The sequence below is a fragment of the Lithobates pipiens genome, unplaced genomic scaffold (assembly GCF_037356315.1).
Source record: "Lithobates pipiens isolate NorthernLeopardFrog02 unplaced genomic scaffold, aLitPip1_a1.2 Scaffold_22, whole genome shotgun sequence".
NCBI classification, from domain to species: domain Eukaryota; kingdom Metazoa; phylum Chordata; class Amphibia; order Anura; family Ranidae; genus Lithobates; species Lithobates pipiens.
In genome coordinates, this window is record NW_027507784.1 from 256,516,265 (window position 1) to 256,531,276 (window position 15,012).

Below are 15,012 nucleotides of genomic sequence, written 5' to 3' on the forward strand. Positions count from 1 at the left end.
TGCAGTGGTGATTAGACATGTATTGGGGCTTAAGTGTTGGTCTGCGGACTGGGCAATGTCTGTTTGGCGCTACCCTGGATGACATTGTTATGAGTCTCACAGGAGGGAAGTGTACATTTCTTCCACAGTTTGAAATGGGGAAAAAGGCCTCATAGCAGATGCGGTCCTTCTTCTTGGCACACAATGGACCTGGTCTGGCGAGCCGAGAGCAGGGCTCCCAAGACCCCTTCAGCATGAAGGCCTGCCCTCACCTATGTTGACTGTTCTGGCCTTGAACCCTTAAAAAAGGGTTTCTTCCTCCCAATTCGCATCTGTCACCGGACTTTTGTCAGTTCTCCTTGGGGCTGTGCAAGCCCCATTGCTTCAGGGTGTGCTTGTCCCGGTTCGAGTGGGTACAGAAGGTCAGAATAGAGTCCATCCACACAGTGATGGCGTCCCTTCATAATGAGCACTTTCGGGCTTCTGTCGACATTACGGATGCTGATTATGCTCTCCAATATGTGCCCAACACCAACACTTCCTCCGTTTTACTGTGGGAAAAGGGCATTTTCAGCTTGCGGTGTTGACTTTTGGTCTCGCCTCCACCCCTCTCATGCTCACAAAGGTGTTGGCCCCAGTTATGACGTGGTTATGTCAGCGGGGAATTTCCGTCTTGGGCTGCTTGGACAATCTTCTTCTGCGAGCAGAGTCCTCGGCTACCCTAAGGGGTGACGTAGCTTGCTATATAGACCTAAGTTTTCAGTTGGCTTCTATACTACCTGAAGTCTGCTCTGGCTCCTTCCAGAAGTTGCATGCTGCGTTTCAACTACTGTTGTCTTGCAGGTGGACCTCCCTGCAGTCCTGCAGGTGGGTGTTGTGCCTGATGGTATCTACTTTTGAGGTGGTTCCATAAAAGCTTGTTTCAAGTGAGATCCTGGTGTAAAGTGCCCGACGTCTCTGAGCTATCAAATTCGGCTGAGCCAGAAAACCTGGTGGCCTCGCTCTCCAGGGTTTTGGCAGGGCACATCCTTTCTCCCCTTGTATTGGACAGTGGTCACCACCAATTGTTATTATACAGGATTTATATAGCGCCAACAATTTATGCAGCGCTTTACGATATAAAAGGAGACAATACAGTCACAATACAATAAAATACAAGAAGATTAAGAGGGCCCTGCTCAGAGGAGATTACAATCTAATAGGTGGGGTAGGTGGTACAAAAGGTTATAACTGTGGGGAATGAGCTCCCCTGGTGCGTCCACTTAATCAAAGGGTTCCACATCTGCCACCACCGGTGCGTTTGATTCCACAGGAGCCTCCCATTGTAAATATTCGGGAGGTTTCTCTGCTTGCTCTGTCCCAGAAAGCGGCTTTTTAAAATTGCTATCACCTCTGCTCGCAGAGTGTCAGAAATGTAGGCGTTACCATGTCATAATTCTTACCAGGTGATCCACAAAGATGAAGTGGTTCTTCGCTCTTATCCATGGTTCCAGCCTCTGATTCCCTTTGACTGAGGACATTGTATTGCCTTCCCTGTGTCCCAGGCAGTGTCCGAAGCGCTTCATTTGCCCAAAAAAAAGAGCGCTCTGTGCGCGATATACTGGCCGAGCGAGTGCATAGACTTGCACTTTGTCACATGGGCGGTGCTTCCGACGTCATTTAAGGAAGTGACATTGGCACTGCACTGCAGTCTGTTCTCTGTCCAGCCTGAGAGGATGCGATTTGCAGAATGCAGATATGTGCGATTTACAGGTTGTAGATATGTGCAATTTACAGGTTGTAGATATGTGCGATTTGCAGAATGCAGATATGTGCGATTTACAGAATGCGATTTACAGAATGCAGATATGTGCCATTTACAGGTTGTAGATATGTGCGATTTACAGAATGCAGATATGTGTGATTTACAGAATGCGATTTACAGGTTGTAGATATGTGCGATTTACAGAATGCAGATATGTGCGATTTACACAATGCGATTTACAGGTTGTAGATATGTGCGATTTACAGAATGCAGATATGTGCGATTTACAGAATGCGATTTACAGAATGCAGATTTGTGTGATTTACAGAATGCAGATATGTGCTATTTACAGAATGCAGATATGTGCGATTTACAGAATGCGATTTACAGAATGCATGATATGTGCGATTTACAGAATGCAGATGTGTGATTTACATAATGCGATTTACAGAATGCAGATTTGTGCGATTTACAGAATGCAGATATGTGCCCTTTACAGAATGCAGATATGTGCTATATACAGAAAGCAGATATGTGCTATTTACAGAAAGCAGATATGTGCTATTTACAGAAAGCAGATATGTGCGATTTGCAGGTTGCAGATATGTGCAATTTGCAGGTTGCAGATATGTGCGATTTGCAGGTTGCAGATATGTGCAATTTGCAGGTTGCAGATATGTGCAATTTGCAGATATGTGCGATTTACAGAATGCAGATATGTGCGATATGCAGAATGCAAATATGTGCAATTTACAGGTTGCAGAATGCATATATGTGCAATTTACAAAATGCAGATATGTGCAATTTACAGACTGCTGTATGCAGTTATGTGCAATTTACAGTTTGCAGAATGCAGATATGTGCGATTTACAGAATGCAATTTACAGGTTGTAGATATGTGCGATTTACAGGTTGTAGATATGTGCAATTTACAGAATGCAGATATGTGCGATTTACAGAATGCAGATGTGCGATTTACAGGTTGTAGATATGTGCAATTTACAGAATGCAGAATGCAGATATGTGAGATTTACAGGATGCAGATATGTGTGATTTACAGGTTGTAGATATGTGCGATTTACAGAATGCAGATGTGTGAGATTTACAGGTTGCAGATATGTACAATTTACAGGTTGTTGTATGCAGTCATGTGCAATTTACAGTTTGCAGAATGCAGTTATGTGTGATTTACAGAATGCAGATATGTGCAATTTACAGATTGCAGAATGCAGATGTGGGATTTACAGGTTGCAGAATGCAGTTATGTGCAATTTACAGGTTGCAGAATGCAGATATGTTCGATTTACAGAATGCAGATATGTGCAATTTAAAGGTTGCAGAATGCAGATATGTTCGATTTACAGAATGCAGATATGTTCGATTTACAGAATGCAGATATGTGTGATTTACAGGTTGCAGAAAAGGTGCCTGATGTGGTTATACAGAAGATAGATATGATTCATCTCCTTTAGTGGAGCCCCGTGTATAATGTGCAGCCTGGTATATGATGTACAGAGCTCAGTGTATAATGTGCAGCCTGGTATACGATGTTTATTCGATAAGGGGTGTGGCTTGTGAGAAGTGGGAGGGGTCAAATCTGAAGGGGCGGGGTCTTTGGGGTGTATTTGGCAGTCACAGGGTCGTTTTGGAGATCAAACTTTCTGTGGTCTATTTTATCAGGCATTGGACTCCTCCTTTCCATGTTAAGGCGCATTCTACTTGGCTGCTTGATGCTTCTTGGGTGTTCCATCATCAGGCATCAGCTGCACTGGTTTGCAAGGCAGCCACTTGGTCGTCGGTGTACACTTTCACAAAATTCTGCAACGTGGATGTGCTGGCATCTGAGGATGCTTCTTTTGGCTGCAAGGTGTTGCAGGCTGCTGTTTAGAGGGTCTATTCCCTCTTGAAGGGCTATTGTTCAGGTTGGGCTCCAGTTTGTTTCTGTGTTGAGCTCCTGTTACCTGGTTGGCTCTTGTGTTAGCCTTTGGATTTTTATTGTCCCACCCACTGAATAATGGAGCTCTGTGTCTGTCAATGAATGAATGAGGAAATAGGATTTTTGACTTACCGAAAAATCCATTTCTCTGAGTTCATTGACAGACACAGCACCCACCCTACTAAGGAGTTTGGATGTTTTTGACACTGCTTGTTATTAAACTGAAGGCATATAGCAGAGAGGGGGTGTATATCACCTAGGACTACGCATAGGCATAGCCAAGTCTTTTTTCGGTCCTACGCCTGTAGGGGGCGATATAACCCTATGGTTCTGAATAATGGAGTGCTGTGTTTGTCAATGAACTCAGAGAAACACATTTTATGATGAAGTCAAAAATTCTATTTTTCAAGCAGTCAGATTTGGAAGTGCGTCTATGGAAATGTTTGACCATTCTCCCAGAAGCGCATTTGTGAGGTCAGACACTGATGTTGGACAAGAATACCTGGCTTGGAGTCTCCAATCTAATTCATCCCAAAGGTATTATATCGGGATGAGGTCAGGACTCTGCGCATGCCAATCAAGTTCCTTTTAATTCAAACTTGCTCATCCATGTCTTTGTGGACCTTGCTTTGTGCACTGGTGTGCAGTCATATTGAAACAGGAAGGGGCCATCCCCAAACTGTTCCCTCCAAGTTGCAAGTTGGGAGCCTGAAATTCTCCAAAATGTCTTAAGAGTCTTCTTCACTGGAACTAAGTGACCAAGCCCAACCCCCGAAAAACCACCCTACACCATAATCCCACCTTCACCAAATGATTTGGACCAGTGTACAAAGCAAGATCCATAAAGACATGGATGAGCAAGTCTAGTCTTGGCTGGCTTGCACAGAGTCCCGACCTCAACCTGACAGAACACCTTTGGGATGAATTAGAGCAGAGACTGGTAACCAGGCCTTCTCATCCAACGTCAGTGCCTGAACTCACAAATATGCTTCAGGAAGAGTGGTCAAACATTCCCATTGACACACTCCTAGACCTTGGACAGCCTTCTCCGAATAGTTGAAGCTGTTAGGTTAGCTGTAAGGGTAGGTCAACTCAATATTGAACAAAATTGACTAAGACGCCATTAAAGTTCATGTGCGTGTAAAGGCAGGCACCCTAATACTTTTGGTATTTCAGTGTATATATTCACTTACTGCTCTACGAACTAACAAGGCTAACCTAATCCCCTTGTAATGGTTTGTATTATAAGTCCTCTGGCACCTTTGTAAGGTGCCACACAAACTGTTGGCACTATATACCTGTAAATACATTATTATATAATAAAGGTCTAACTCACTATAGGGCTTTTAATACATCTGCAATGAGACCACTGCTTCCTCAGAAAGAACAGGGACCCACTTTATGCCTGCTGGCATGGGAGAGGTTTTTTAACCCAGGATGTGGCTGCTTTCTAAAGAAAACCAACTGTAAACTTTTTGTTTTGAATCAGCTGCAATTTATTTATTTTTTTAAACTGTTGCAATTTATTTAGTTAATTTAAACTAAAGATTTAATCAGGCTTTAGATTATTGCAACATAAAAACTAACAGACAAATAATGCAGCTATGTCGTACAAATCTAACCCTGAAGAAGGAGGAATTTGTAACTCTTAAATCACATTGGCTACTAATTTTTAATAAAAGATGATAATTTCACTACATCAATTCATTTTTCTTGCTGTCCAATTTTCCTCTGCATTCCAAGTTTTCACACATGGTTTTTCAAGACATAAAGGGTAAGTTATGAGCATGGGCGTCCGCAGCAGGGGGCAAGGGGGGTCAAGTGCCCCCCCCTGGAATTCCCAAGGTGTTGGAGCTGCCGCCATGCTGCATTTTTTTTACTGAGTCCGCTGGCGGCTGCATCCTCCACTCTCTCCTCTGGATCACAGCGCTGGATGACTGTGTCCAGCGGCCGCTCTGTAACACAGCCCCGCCCCCGCAGACCTGCTCGTGTGATATTAGAGAGAATCAACGTTCCACCTATCACATGAGCTGGTCTGGGGGGGTGGGGGGCGGGACTGTGTTACAGATCAGCCGCCGAACACAGAGTCATCCAGCACTGTGATCCAGAGGAGGAGATGCCCATCTGTACAGCCCGCCCTGTGTGCCTGGATAGGAGGATCAAGGGGGGCTGCAGTGCTCTCCTCCACCACCACACTCTCCTGCCCCCCCATGCTCTCCTCCACCACCACCCTCTCCTGCCCCCCCAGTGCTCTCCTGCCCCCCCAGTGCATTCCTCCACCACCACACTCTCCTGCCCCCCCAGTGCTCTCCTCCACCACCACCCTCTCCTGCCCCCCCTCCAGTGCTCTCCTCCACTGCCACCCTCTCCTGCCCCCCCCAGTGCTCTCCTCCACCACCACACTCTCCTGCCCCCCCAGTGCTCTCCTGCCCCCCCCAGTGCTCTCCTCCACCACCACACTCTCCTGCCCCCCGTGCTAAACTCCACAACCACCCTCTCCTGCCCCCCCCCCGTGCTCTCCTCCTCCACCACCCTCTCCTGCCCCCCCCAGTGCTCTCCTGCTCCCCCAGTGCTCTCCTCCACCACCATACTCTCCTGCCCCCCCAGTGCTCTGCTCCACCACCACACTCTCCTGCCCCCTCATGCTCTTCTCCACCACCACCCTCTCCTGCCCCCCAGTGCTCTCCTGCCCCCCCCCAGTGCTCTCCTCCACCACCACACTCTCCTGCCCCCCCAGTGCTCTCCTCCACCACCACACTCTCCTGCCCCCCAGTGCTCTCCTGCCACCCCCCCAGTGCTCTCCTCCACCACCACACTCTCCTGCCCCCCCAGTGCTCTCCTGCCACCCCCCCCCCCAGTGCTCTTCTCCACCACCACACTCTCCTGCCCCCCCCCAGTGCTCTCCTCCACCACCACACTCTCCTGCCACCCCCAGTGCTCTCCACCACCACCACCACACTCTCCTGCCCCCCCAGTGCTCTCCTCCACCACCACACTCTCCTGCCCCCCCCAGTGCTCTCCTCCACCACCACACTCTCCTGCCCCCCCCCCAGTGCTCTCCTGCCACCCCCCAGTGCCCAATGATGGGCACAGAGAGACTGCATTCACAGCTCAGTGAGGCTGCATTTGATGGACACAGTGAGGCTGCATTTGATGGGCACAGTGAGGCTGCATTTGATGGGCACCGGTGAGGCTGCATTGAGCTCTTGCATCAAGTCTGCAGTCTCTGACCATCTCCTGTAGCATGTCTGCAGTCTCTGAGGGAGTTTGGAGAGGAGTCAAGAGTGGGAGCACCGCCGGGATGGGGGTCATGGGAGAAGTCAGACTTGTGTGGACTGTGGACAGGAGACTATAGGATAAAACCAGAGCCACCAAGCTGGAGCCGACTGACTGAGCCCTGCACAGTGCACCTGAGAGGAGGTCAGTGAAAGCACCGCCAGGCCAGTCGGGGGTCACTGATGTAAGGGGGGAGTGAATACGATAACGTAAGGGGCACTGATATAAAGGGTTTCCTCCTTATATTAGTAACCCACCCCCCTTACCTTAGAGTATTCTTTCTGCAGAAGGTGGTTCCCCCCACGTTCTGAGTTTCTGGGGTCCCCCTTGATGATTGATCACTTACCACTATTAACTGGAATTTGAATATATATATATATATATATATACACACATATATATATATATATATATACACAGTGGTGTGAAAAAGTGTTTGCCCCCTTCCTCATTTCCTGTTCCTTTGCATGTTTGTCACACTTAAGTGTTTCGGAACATCAAACCAATTTAAACAATAGTCAAGGACAACACAAGTAAAAACAAAATGCAATTTGTAAATAAAGGCGTTTATTATTAAAGGTGAAAAAAAATCCAAACCATCATGGCCCTGTGTGAAAAAGTGATTGCCCCCTAAACCTAATAACTGGTCGGGCCACCCTTAGCAGCAACAACTGCAACCAAGCGTTTGCGATAACGTGCAATGAGGCTTTTACAGCGTCCTGGAGGAATTTTGGCCCACTCATCTTTGCAGAATTGTCCTAATTCAGTTACATTAGAGGGTTTTCGAGCATGAACGGCCTTTTTAAGGTCATACCACAACATCTCAATAGGATTCAGGTCAGGACTTTGGCTAGGCCACTCCAAAGTCTTCATTTTGTTTTTCTTCAGCCATTCGGTGGTGGACTTGCTGGTGTGTTTAGGATCATTGTCCTGCTGCAGAACCCAAGTTCGTTTCAGCTTGAGTACACGAACAGATGGTCGGACATTCTCCTTCAGGGTCTCTTGGTAGACAGCAGAATTCATAGTTCCTTTTATCACGGCAAGTCTTCCAGGTCCTGAAGCAGCAAAACAGCCCCAGACCATCACACTACCACCACCATATTTTACTGTTGGTATAATGTTCTTTTTATGAAATGCAGTGTTCCTTCTACGCCAGATATACTTGGACACACACCTTCCAAAGAGATCCACTTTTGTCTCATCGGTCCACAGAATGTTGTCCCAAAAGTCTTGGGGATCATCAAGATGTGTTGTGGAGAAATTGAGACGAGCTTTGATGTTCTTTTTGCTCAGCAGTGGTTTTCTCCTTGGAACTCTGCCATGCAGGCCATTTTTGCCCAGTCTTTTCCTGATGGTGGAGGCATGAACGCTGACCTTAACTGAGGCAAGTGAGGCCTGCAGTTCCTTGGACGTTGTTGTGGGGTCTTTTGTGACCTCTTGGATGAGTCGTCGCTGCGCTCTTGGGGTAATTTTGGGCGGCCGGCCACTCCTGGGAAGGTTCACCATTGTTCCATGTCTTCGCCATTTGTGGATAATGGCTCTCACTGTGGTTCGCTGGATTCCCAAAGCTTTGGAAATGGCTTTATAACCCTTTCCAGACTGATAGATCTCAATTACTTTCTTTCTCAATTGTTCCTGAATTTCTTTGGGTCTCGGCATGATGTGTAGCTTTTAAGGATCTTCTGGTGGACCTTACTGTGTCAAGCAGCTCCTATTTAAGTGATGCCTTGATTGTGAACAGGTGTGGCAATAATCAGGCCTGGGTGTGGCTAGAGAAATTTAACTCAGGTGTGGACAACCACAGTTATAGTATGTTTTAACAAGGGGGGCAATCACTTTTTCACACAGGGCCATGATGGTTTGGATTTTTTTTCACCTTTAATAATAAACACCTTCATTTACAAATTGCATTTTGTGTTTACTTGTGTTGTCCTTGACTATTGTTTAAATTGGTTTGATGTTCCGAAACACTTAAGTGTGACAAACATGCAAAGGAACAGGAAATGAGGAAGGGGGCAAACACTTTTTCACACCACTGTATATATATATATATATATATATATATATATATATATATATATATATATATATATATATAGATAGCCCTATGTGATTTCATATCTATATCTAATACTCTCTTCATCAAATGTGCTTTAAAATGTATGGTTTTCCATTCCATGAACAAGAAAATAATGACGTTATGCTGTTGGGCTGGTATAATAATGCTGTGAGGCTGGTATGAAATTTTTTTCCAGGGCTGGTTTTTGAAAGCATGGGCATCCACAAGGTTACTCCGGTGGCTGCGTACCATGCCCATATAGCCTAGAGAATGTACATCTTTTTACATTGCAATACATCTGTTGTTGCCATATTTTTATCTTGATGAAAACAGCCTATACAGTGACAGTATGAGATCAAAATATGGCCACAACAGAAGTATTGCACTGTAAAAAGATGTACATTCTCTAGGCTATATGGGCATGGAACACAGCCACCAGAGTAACTTCCAATACAAAGTGAAGCTGAATTATCTGTTATATAACACATATGCATTTCCAGTGGAATGAGATTGTTGAAAAGGGGCAGAGCATGAGTGGCCTTGAAATGATGCCCCCCCTTGGAAAAAGTTCTGTGGACGCCCATGGTTAGGAGCAGCCTAATTATCATACCGACACTTGGAAAAGTCTGCAATCCTCTACCATCAGGACTTCAACTGTTCAACTGTTCTTTAGATCCAGTAGCCCTCTCAACCAATTCCTTCCAGTTTAGAGGCACAGACACATACCAAGAGATGTAACACAGTGCTAGCTGATTCATCTTGCTATTATCTACCATAAACATATTGTAGCTGCTCGCTTTGGGTGGATTGACCCCTCACTGCAATTCATCATTTACATAAAAATAAATTAAAAAAATAAAATAAAATTTATATCCAAAATACAGTATATTGCATTTGTGCATTTCAATATAAAAGCATTATGTATATGGAAAGATACAGAATACATGAAATGCACATCTTAATATCCATCATTGTACAGCAAAAGCTTTGACATTGTTCAGAAACAACAGGATATCTGTAAATGGATATACCAATCTGCTTTGTCCTTTGGTGATCCTTTTCCTCCTATTCCACAGTAACATCCATAACCAACATATGCCAGAGGGGAGCGCCCAGTGCCACATTCAATCATTGCAGCAAGGTCCAGTATTGCCCTTTTGTGTCGTATATGAGTGTTATTTAATTCTTGGTTCATACCTGTTTAAAACAAAATATTTACTTTAATCAAAAGCATTCTGTACTGAGGCATAGTATTGGGTCAAGTAATATATTTTCAAATAACACTCACACTCACTTGTAAATATCAAATTCAGTTTGAGATACAGCAGCACTGTGTTAAGACGGCAACAAAGCTAAGTGCACCCTGGTGATCAAAAAATAGCAAGATAGGTAGAGGAAGCACAGATTAACAGAATGAAGCAGAGACAGGGAGATCCTGCCACTGCAGGTCTTCGGGTACAACTTTCAGCAAGCCCTCAGCATAACCAAATTTCACTCTAGGCACAGTCACGTGTCAAGAGGTGCACTGCTATTTTGCAAATCTATTCAACACACAAGGTAGAATTTTCAGGGTACTGCTAACCCTGTGAAAAGCAAATAATGGGATTTTTATATACAGCTTACCTGTAAAATCCTTTTCTTGAGAGTACATCACGGGACACAGGAGCTTCATTACATAGTGGGTTATATAGGCACCTCTGGTGATTGGACACTGGTTGACCCCAATTAAGGAGAATTCCTCCCCTATATAACCCCTCCCATCTGGAAGGCACCTCAGTTTTGTAGCAAAGCAATAAGAAACCACGTAAAACCCAAGAGGGGCGGGAGCCCTGTGTCCCGTGATGTACTCTCAAGAAAAGGATTTTACAGGTAAGCTGTATATAAAAATCCCATTTTCTTGATCATACATCACGGGACACAGGAGCTTCATTACATAGTGGGATGTCCCATAGCAATGCTCAGATTGAGGGGAGGGAGACACAGATCATAAATATAGACCGCCAGGGACCGGAGGACCTAAACTGCAGCCTGCAGTACACTGCGCCCGAAGGCGATATCCTCTTGCCCTCTGATATCCACCTGATAGAATCTGGTGAATGTGTGGACTGATGACCAAGTCGCAGCCTTACAGATCTGAGCCAGGGAGGCCTGGTGATGCACTGCCCAAGAAGCACTAACAGCCCTAGTAGAGTGCGCCTTCACCCGAAAAGGAGGAATCTTCCCCTTTAAACCATAGGCCTGAGAAATAACTTGCCTGATCCACCTTGAGAGAGTGGATTTTGACGCCGCCTGGCCCTTTCTAGGGCCTTCCGGCAGAATAAACAAACAATCAGTTTTCCTTATCTGAGCAGTTGCTTGAAGATAAATACTGATTGCTCTAACCACATCCAAAGTGTGTAAAGATTCTTCTTCTGTGGACTGAGGGTCCGGAAAAAAGGATGGTAGGATTACATCCTGATTTAAATGGAAACCCGAAACCACCTTAGGTAGAAAGGACCTGTTGGGACGCATGACCACCCGGTCCTTATGGATAATTAAATACGGCTCCTTACTGGAAAGAGCTGCCAACTCTGATACTCTTCTAGCCGTAGATATGGCTACTAAGAAGACCAGCTTTTTAGTCAGGAGAACTAAAGGAGCCAGATGCAAAGGTTCAAATGGTTGCCCCTGTAAGGCCGAGAGAACCAAATTCAGATCCCATGGGCATACCGGAGGTTTAACTGGCGGTTTTATCCGCATAGCCCCCTGGATAAAAGCCCGTACTAGGGAATGTGATGCAAGCGGCGTTTGAAAAAATACTGACAGGGCCGAAATCTGCACTTTGATAGTGCTGATGGCCAAATTCATTTCTAGGCCTGACTGGAGAAAGGCCAAGATTCTGTTAATGACATACTTTCTAGGATGCCATTTCCTGAGTTCACACCAGGAAACATATGTCCTCCAGATCTTGTAATAAATAAGCCTGGAGGCCGGCTTTCTGGCATTGACCAGAGTAGAAAGGACTGGCCCCGAAAGGCCCCGGTCTCTCAGAATGTGGGTCTCAGCAGCCAAACCGTCAAATTCAGACTGCGTAAAGCAGGATGGTAGATTGGACCCTGTGAGAGCAGATCTGGCCGGAGAGGGAGGGTCCATGGCCTGCCTACTGCCAATTTCATGAATTCTGCGTACCATGGTCGCCTGGGCCAAGCCGAGGCCACCAAAAGGACCGACTTTGTCTCCCTCTTGACTCTTCCCAGGAACCGCGACAGAAGCGGGCTCGGAGGGAAGGCATAGATCAGATTGTACTGATCCCAGGGAACTGTCAGAGCATCTGACCCCTGAGCAAGTGCATCTCTTGTCCTTGATACAAACTTGTCCAGCTTCCTGTTGAACCTGGATGCAAACAGATCTACGTCTGGAGTACCCCACTTGTGACATATGTTCTGAAACACGTCGGGGTGCAGAGCCCATTCTCCTGGGCACAACTGCTGGCGGCTGAGAAAATCCGCCTGCCAATTCTCCACTCCTGGGATGAAGACTGCAGAAAGACACGGAACATGCTTTTCTGCCCAGACAAGTATGCGATTCACCTCTTTTTGGGCCACCAGACCTCTGGTACCGCCCTGGTGATTGATATAAGCCACTGCGGTGGCATTGTCGGACTGAACCCGAACTGGGAAACCTCGCAGTCTGTAAGACCACTCTGTGAGTGCCATGTAAACTGCCCGGATCTCCAAGATATTTATGGGCAGAAGGTTCTCGGTCGCAGACCATTTCCCCTGCGAGCATGTTTCCTCCAATACAGCTCCCCAGCCTGTCAGGCTGGCATCTGTTGTGATAATCTTCCATGAGAGAGGAAGAAAAGTTTTGCCCTTCAGCAAATTCTTGGTTTGTAACCACCAGACAAGACTCTTGCGTGTCCCTGGGGATAAACGCATAGGAAGATCCAGAGATTGGGGCTTCCTGTTCCAAGCCGCAAGGATGCATCCTTGCAGAGGCCTTGAGTGGAACTGGGCGAATGGGACGGCCTCGAAGGAGGCGACCATCTTCCCTAACAGTCTCATGCACAACCGAATGGAGGAAGATCTTCTGCCCAGAATCGACGTGAATTGACTGCATTCGGAAGGGCCGGATATGTAAAAACCGGTTCAGATCCTTCAGATCCAAGATAGGTCTGACACTTCCATTTGGTTTTGGAACGGTGAAGAGATTTGAGTAAAACCCCGAACCCTGATCTTTCGGGTTCACTTCTACTATCACACCCTGGGATAGTAACTGATCTAAGGCCAGAAATAGCGGTTTTTGCTTTACTGGATCCCTGGGGATCCTTGACCTTAGGAAACGAGAAGGTGGAATCTCCTGAAACTCTAGCTTGTAGCCCAGAGATATCGAAGAGATCACCCACTTGTCCTGGATCTCTTGCCGCCAGGCGCCTGCAAACTGCAGGAGCCTTCCCCCCACTCTGCCGAGCGGGGGCGCCCCTTCACAAGGAAGTTTTTGGGCTCTGCTTGGCAGGCTTTCGCCCCCAAGTCTTTTTCTGTCCCTGGGCTCGGCCTTGAGCCTTTCTAGTAGAGGAGGACTGAGAAGGCCGTCGCCACTGTTTAGAGCTTGATGCTTCGGGAGAGAGAGCACGCCTGAATGAAGGACGCTTGCTCTTTTTGACTGGAAGGAGAGTAGATTTACCTCCTGAAATATTTTGGACGAACTTATCTAATTCTTCTCCAAACAAACGCTCCCCTTTAAACGGGAACCCAGTCAAATGCTTCTTGCATGACAGCTCAGCTGCCCAATTCTTTAGCCATAGGGCCCTTCGCATGTGAACCAACATGAGAGACAAACGTGATGCTTGTTGGACGGAATCCAAAATCGCATCAATTATGAAACACAGAATGTGAGGCAATTCTGCATAATTTTCTACTTCCTCACTGGGAAGGAGCCCAAGCATCTGTTTAACCTGTTCCTTGAGGAACTGACACAACCCCACGGCTGCGACTGTAGGTTGCACCACAGTGCCAGCCATGGAAAAGGAGGCTTTTAATAAGGTTTCCAGCTTTTTATCAGTTGGATCCTTGAATACCTGCGCATTATCCAATGGACAAGTTAGGTTTTTATTCACACAAGAAACAGCCGCATCGACAGATGGGACCCCCCACTTCTTGGTGAAACTTTCCTCCACAGGATAATGCATAGAAAACCTTTTAGGAGGAGCAAACAGTTTATCGGGATGTCCCCAATCCTCATACATCAATTTATCCATTAAGGGATGAATTGGGAAGGAATAGGCAGTCTGTGGGGCTTTCCTGACTCCCAGGGAAGAGACAGAGGACGTAGCGACTTCAGCAGCAGGCATTCTGAATGTGGTACGCACCAATTCAGTATAATACTGCACCTGTTTTCTGAGCGCCTGGGAGGAGGGGACTATCTCCTCTTCCTCTGACTCATCCGACTGCTCATGATCCCTATCCAAAGATAGGGATCCCTCCTCATTTTCAGAAGAATCATCTGAGAGAGGGATTTCAGCAGAGGGAGGGGATCTACCCCTTTTCCTGCTATCTTTTAGGGAAGCAGAAATAAAATTCATGATTCTCCCTTCAAAACCCTCCAATGTAGCCCTAAGGGAGCCCTCAGTGACATAAACCGGGGCTGCGACATTAGGAGAGGCTGCAAAACCCGACAAGGGCACTGACTCGTCTTGAGAGGCTGGCTCCAGTCTTGCAGGGGGGGATGGTAATTTACAGGCACTTTTGGAACCCCTGGACCTAGGCGGTGATTTACCAGTGCCCTTATTACCTCCCCCTGAGACCCTCTTACGAGGAGACATAGTACTAGGCTACAAAGCAGAGGTACTAGTACAAGTGCAATCACTGTTGTGCTTAAAGTCTCACAATAATATATATGCTTAAATTGCACAACCTGATGCTGAGTAGGTGTCTTAAGGTTTGCCTGGATCCAATCCCCACGGATGCTTACTGCCCACAGCTCCTGTGTCTCCCATTACAGCCCCCTGACGCTCTGGGCTTTTTAAAACTGCCGCCTGGC

General features: G+C 46.5%; 1 protein-coding gene across 1 annotated transcript in view; it reads right to left on the minus strand.

Annotated features, from left to right (window-relative positions):
- LOC143924583 (phospholipase A2-like) overlaps positions 1-15,012 on the minus strand; it is a 148,254-nt gene that overhangs the window by 35,730 nt on the left and 97,512 nt on the right. The window contains exon 2 of the mRNA XM_077448972.1: positions 10,026-10,191. Coding sequence (XP_077305098.1) covers positions 10,026-10,191 — 166 coding nt within the window. The remainder of the gene's footprint in view (positions 1-10,025; positions 10,192-15,012) is intronic.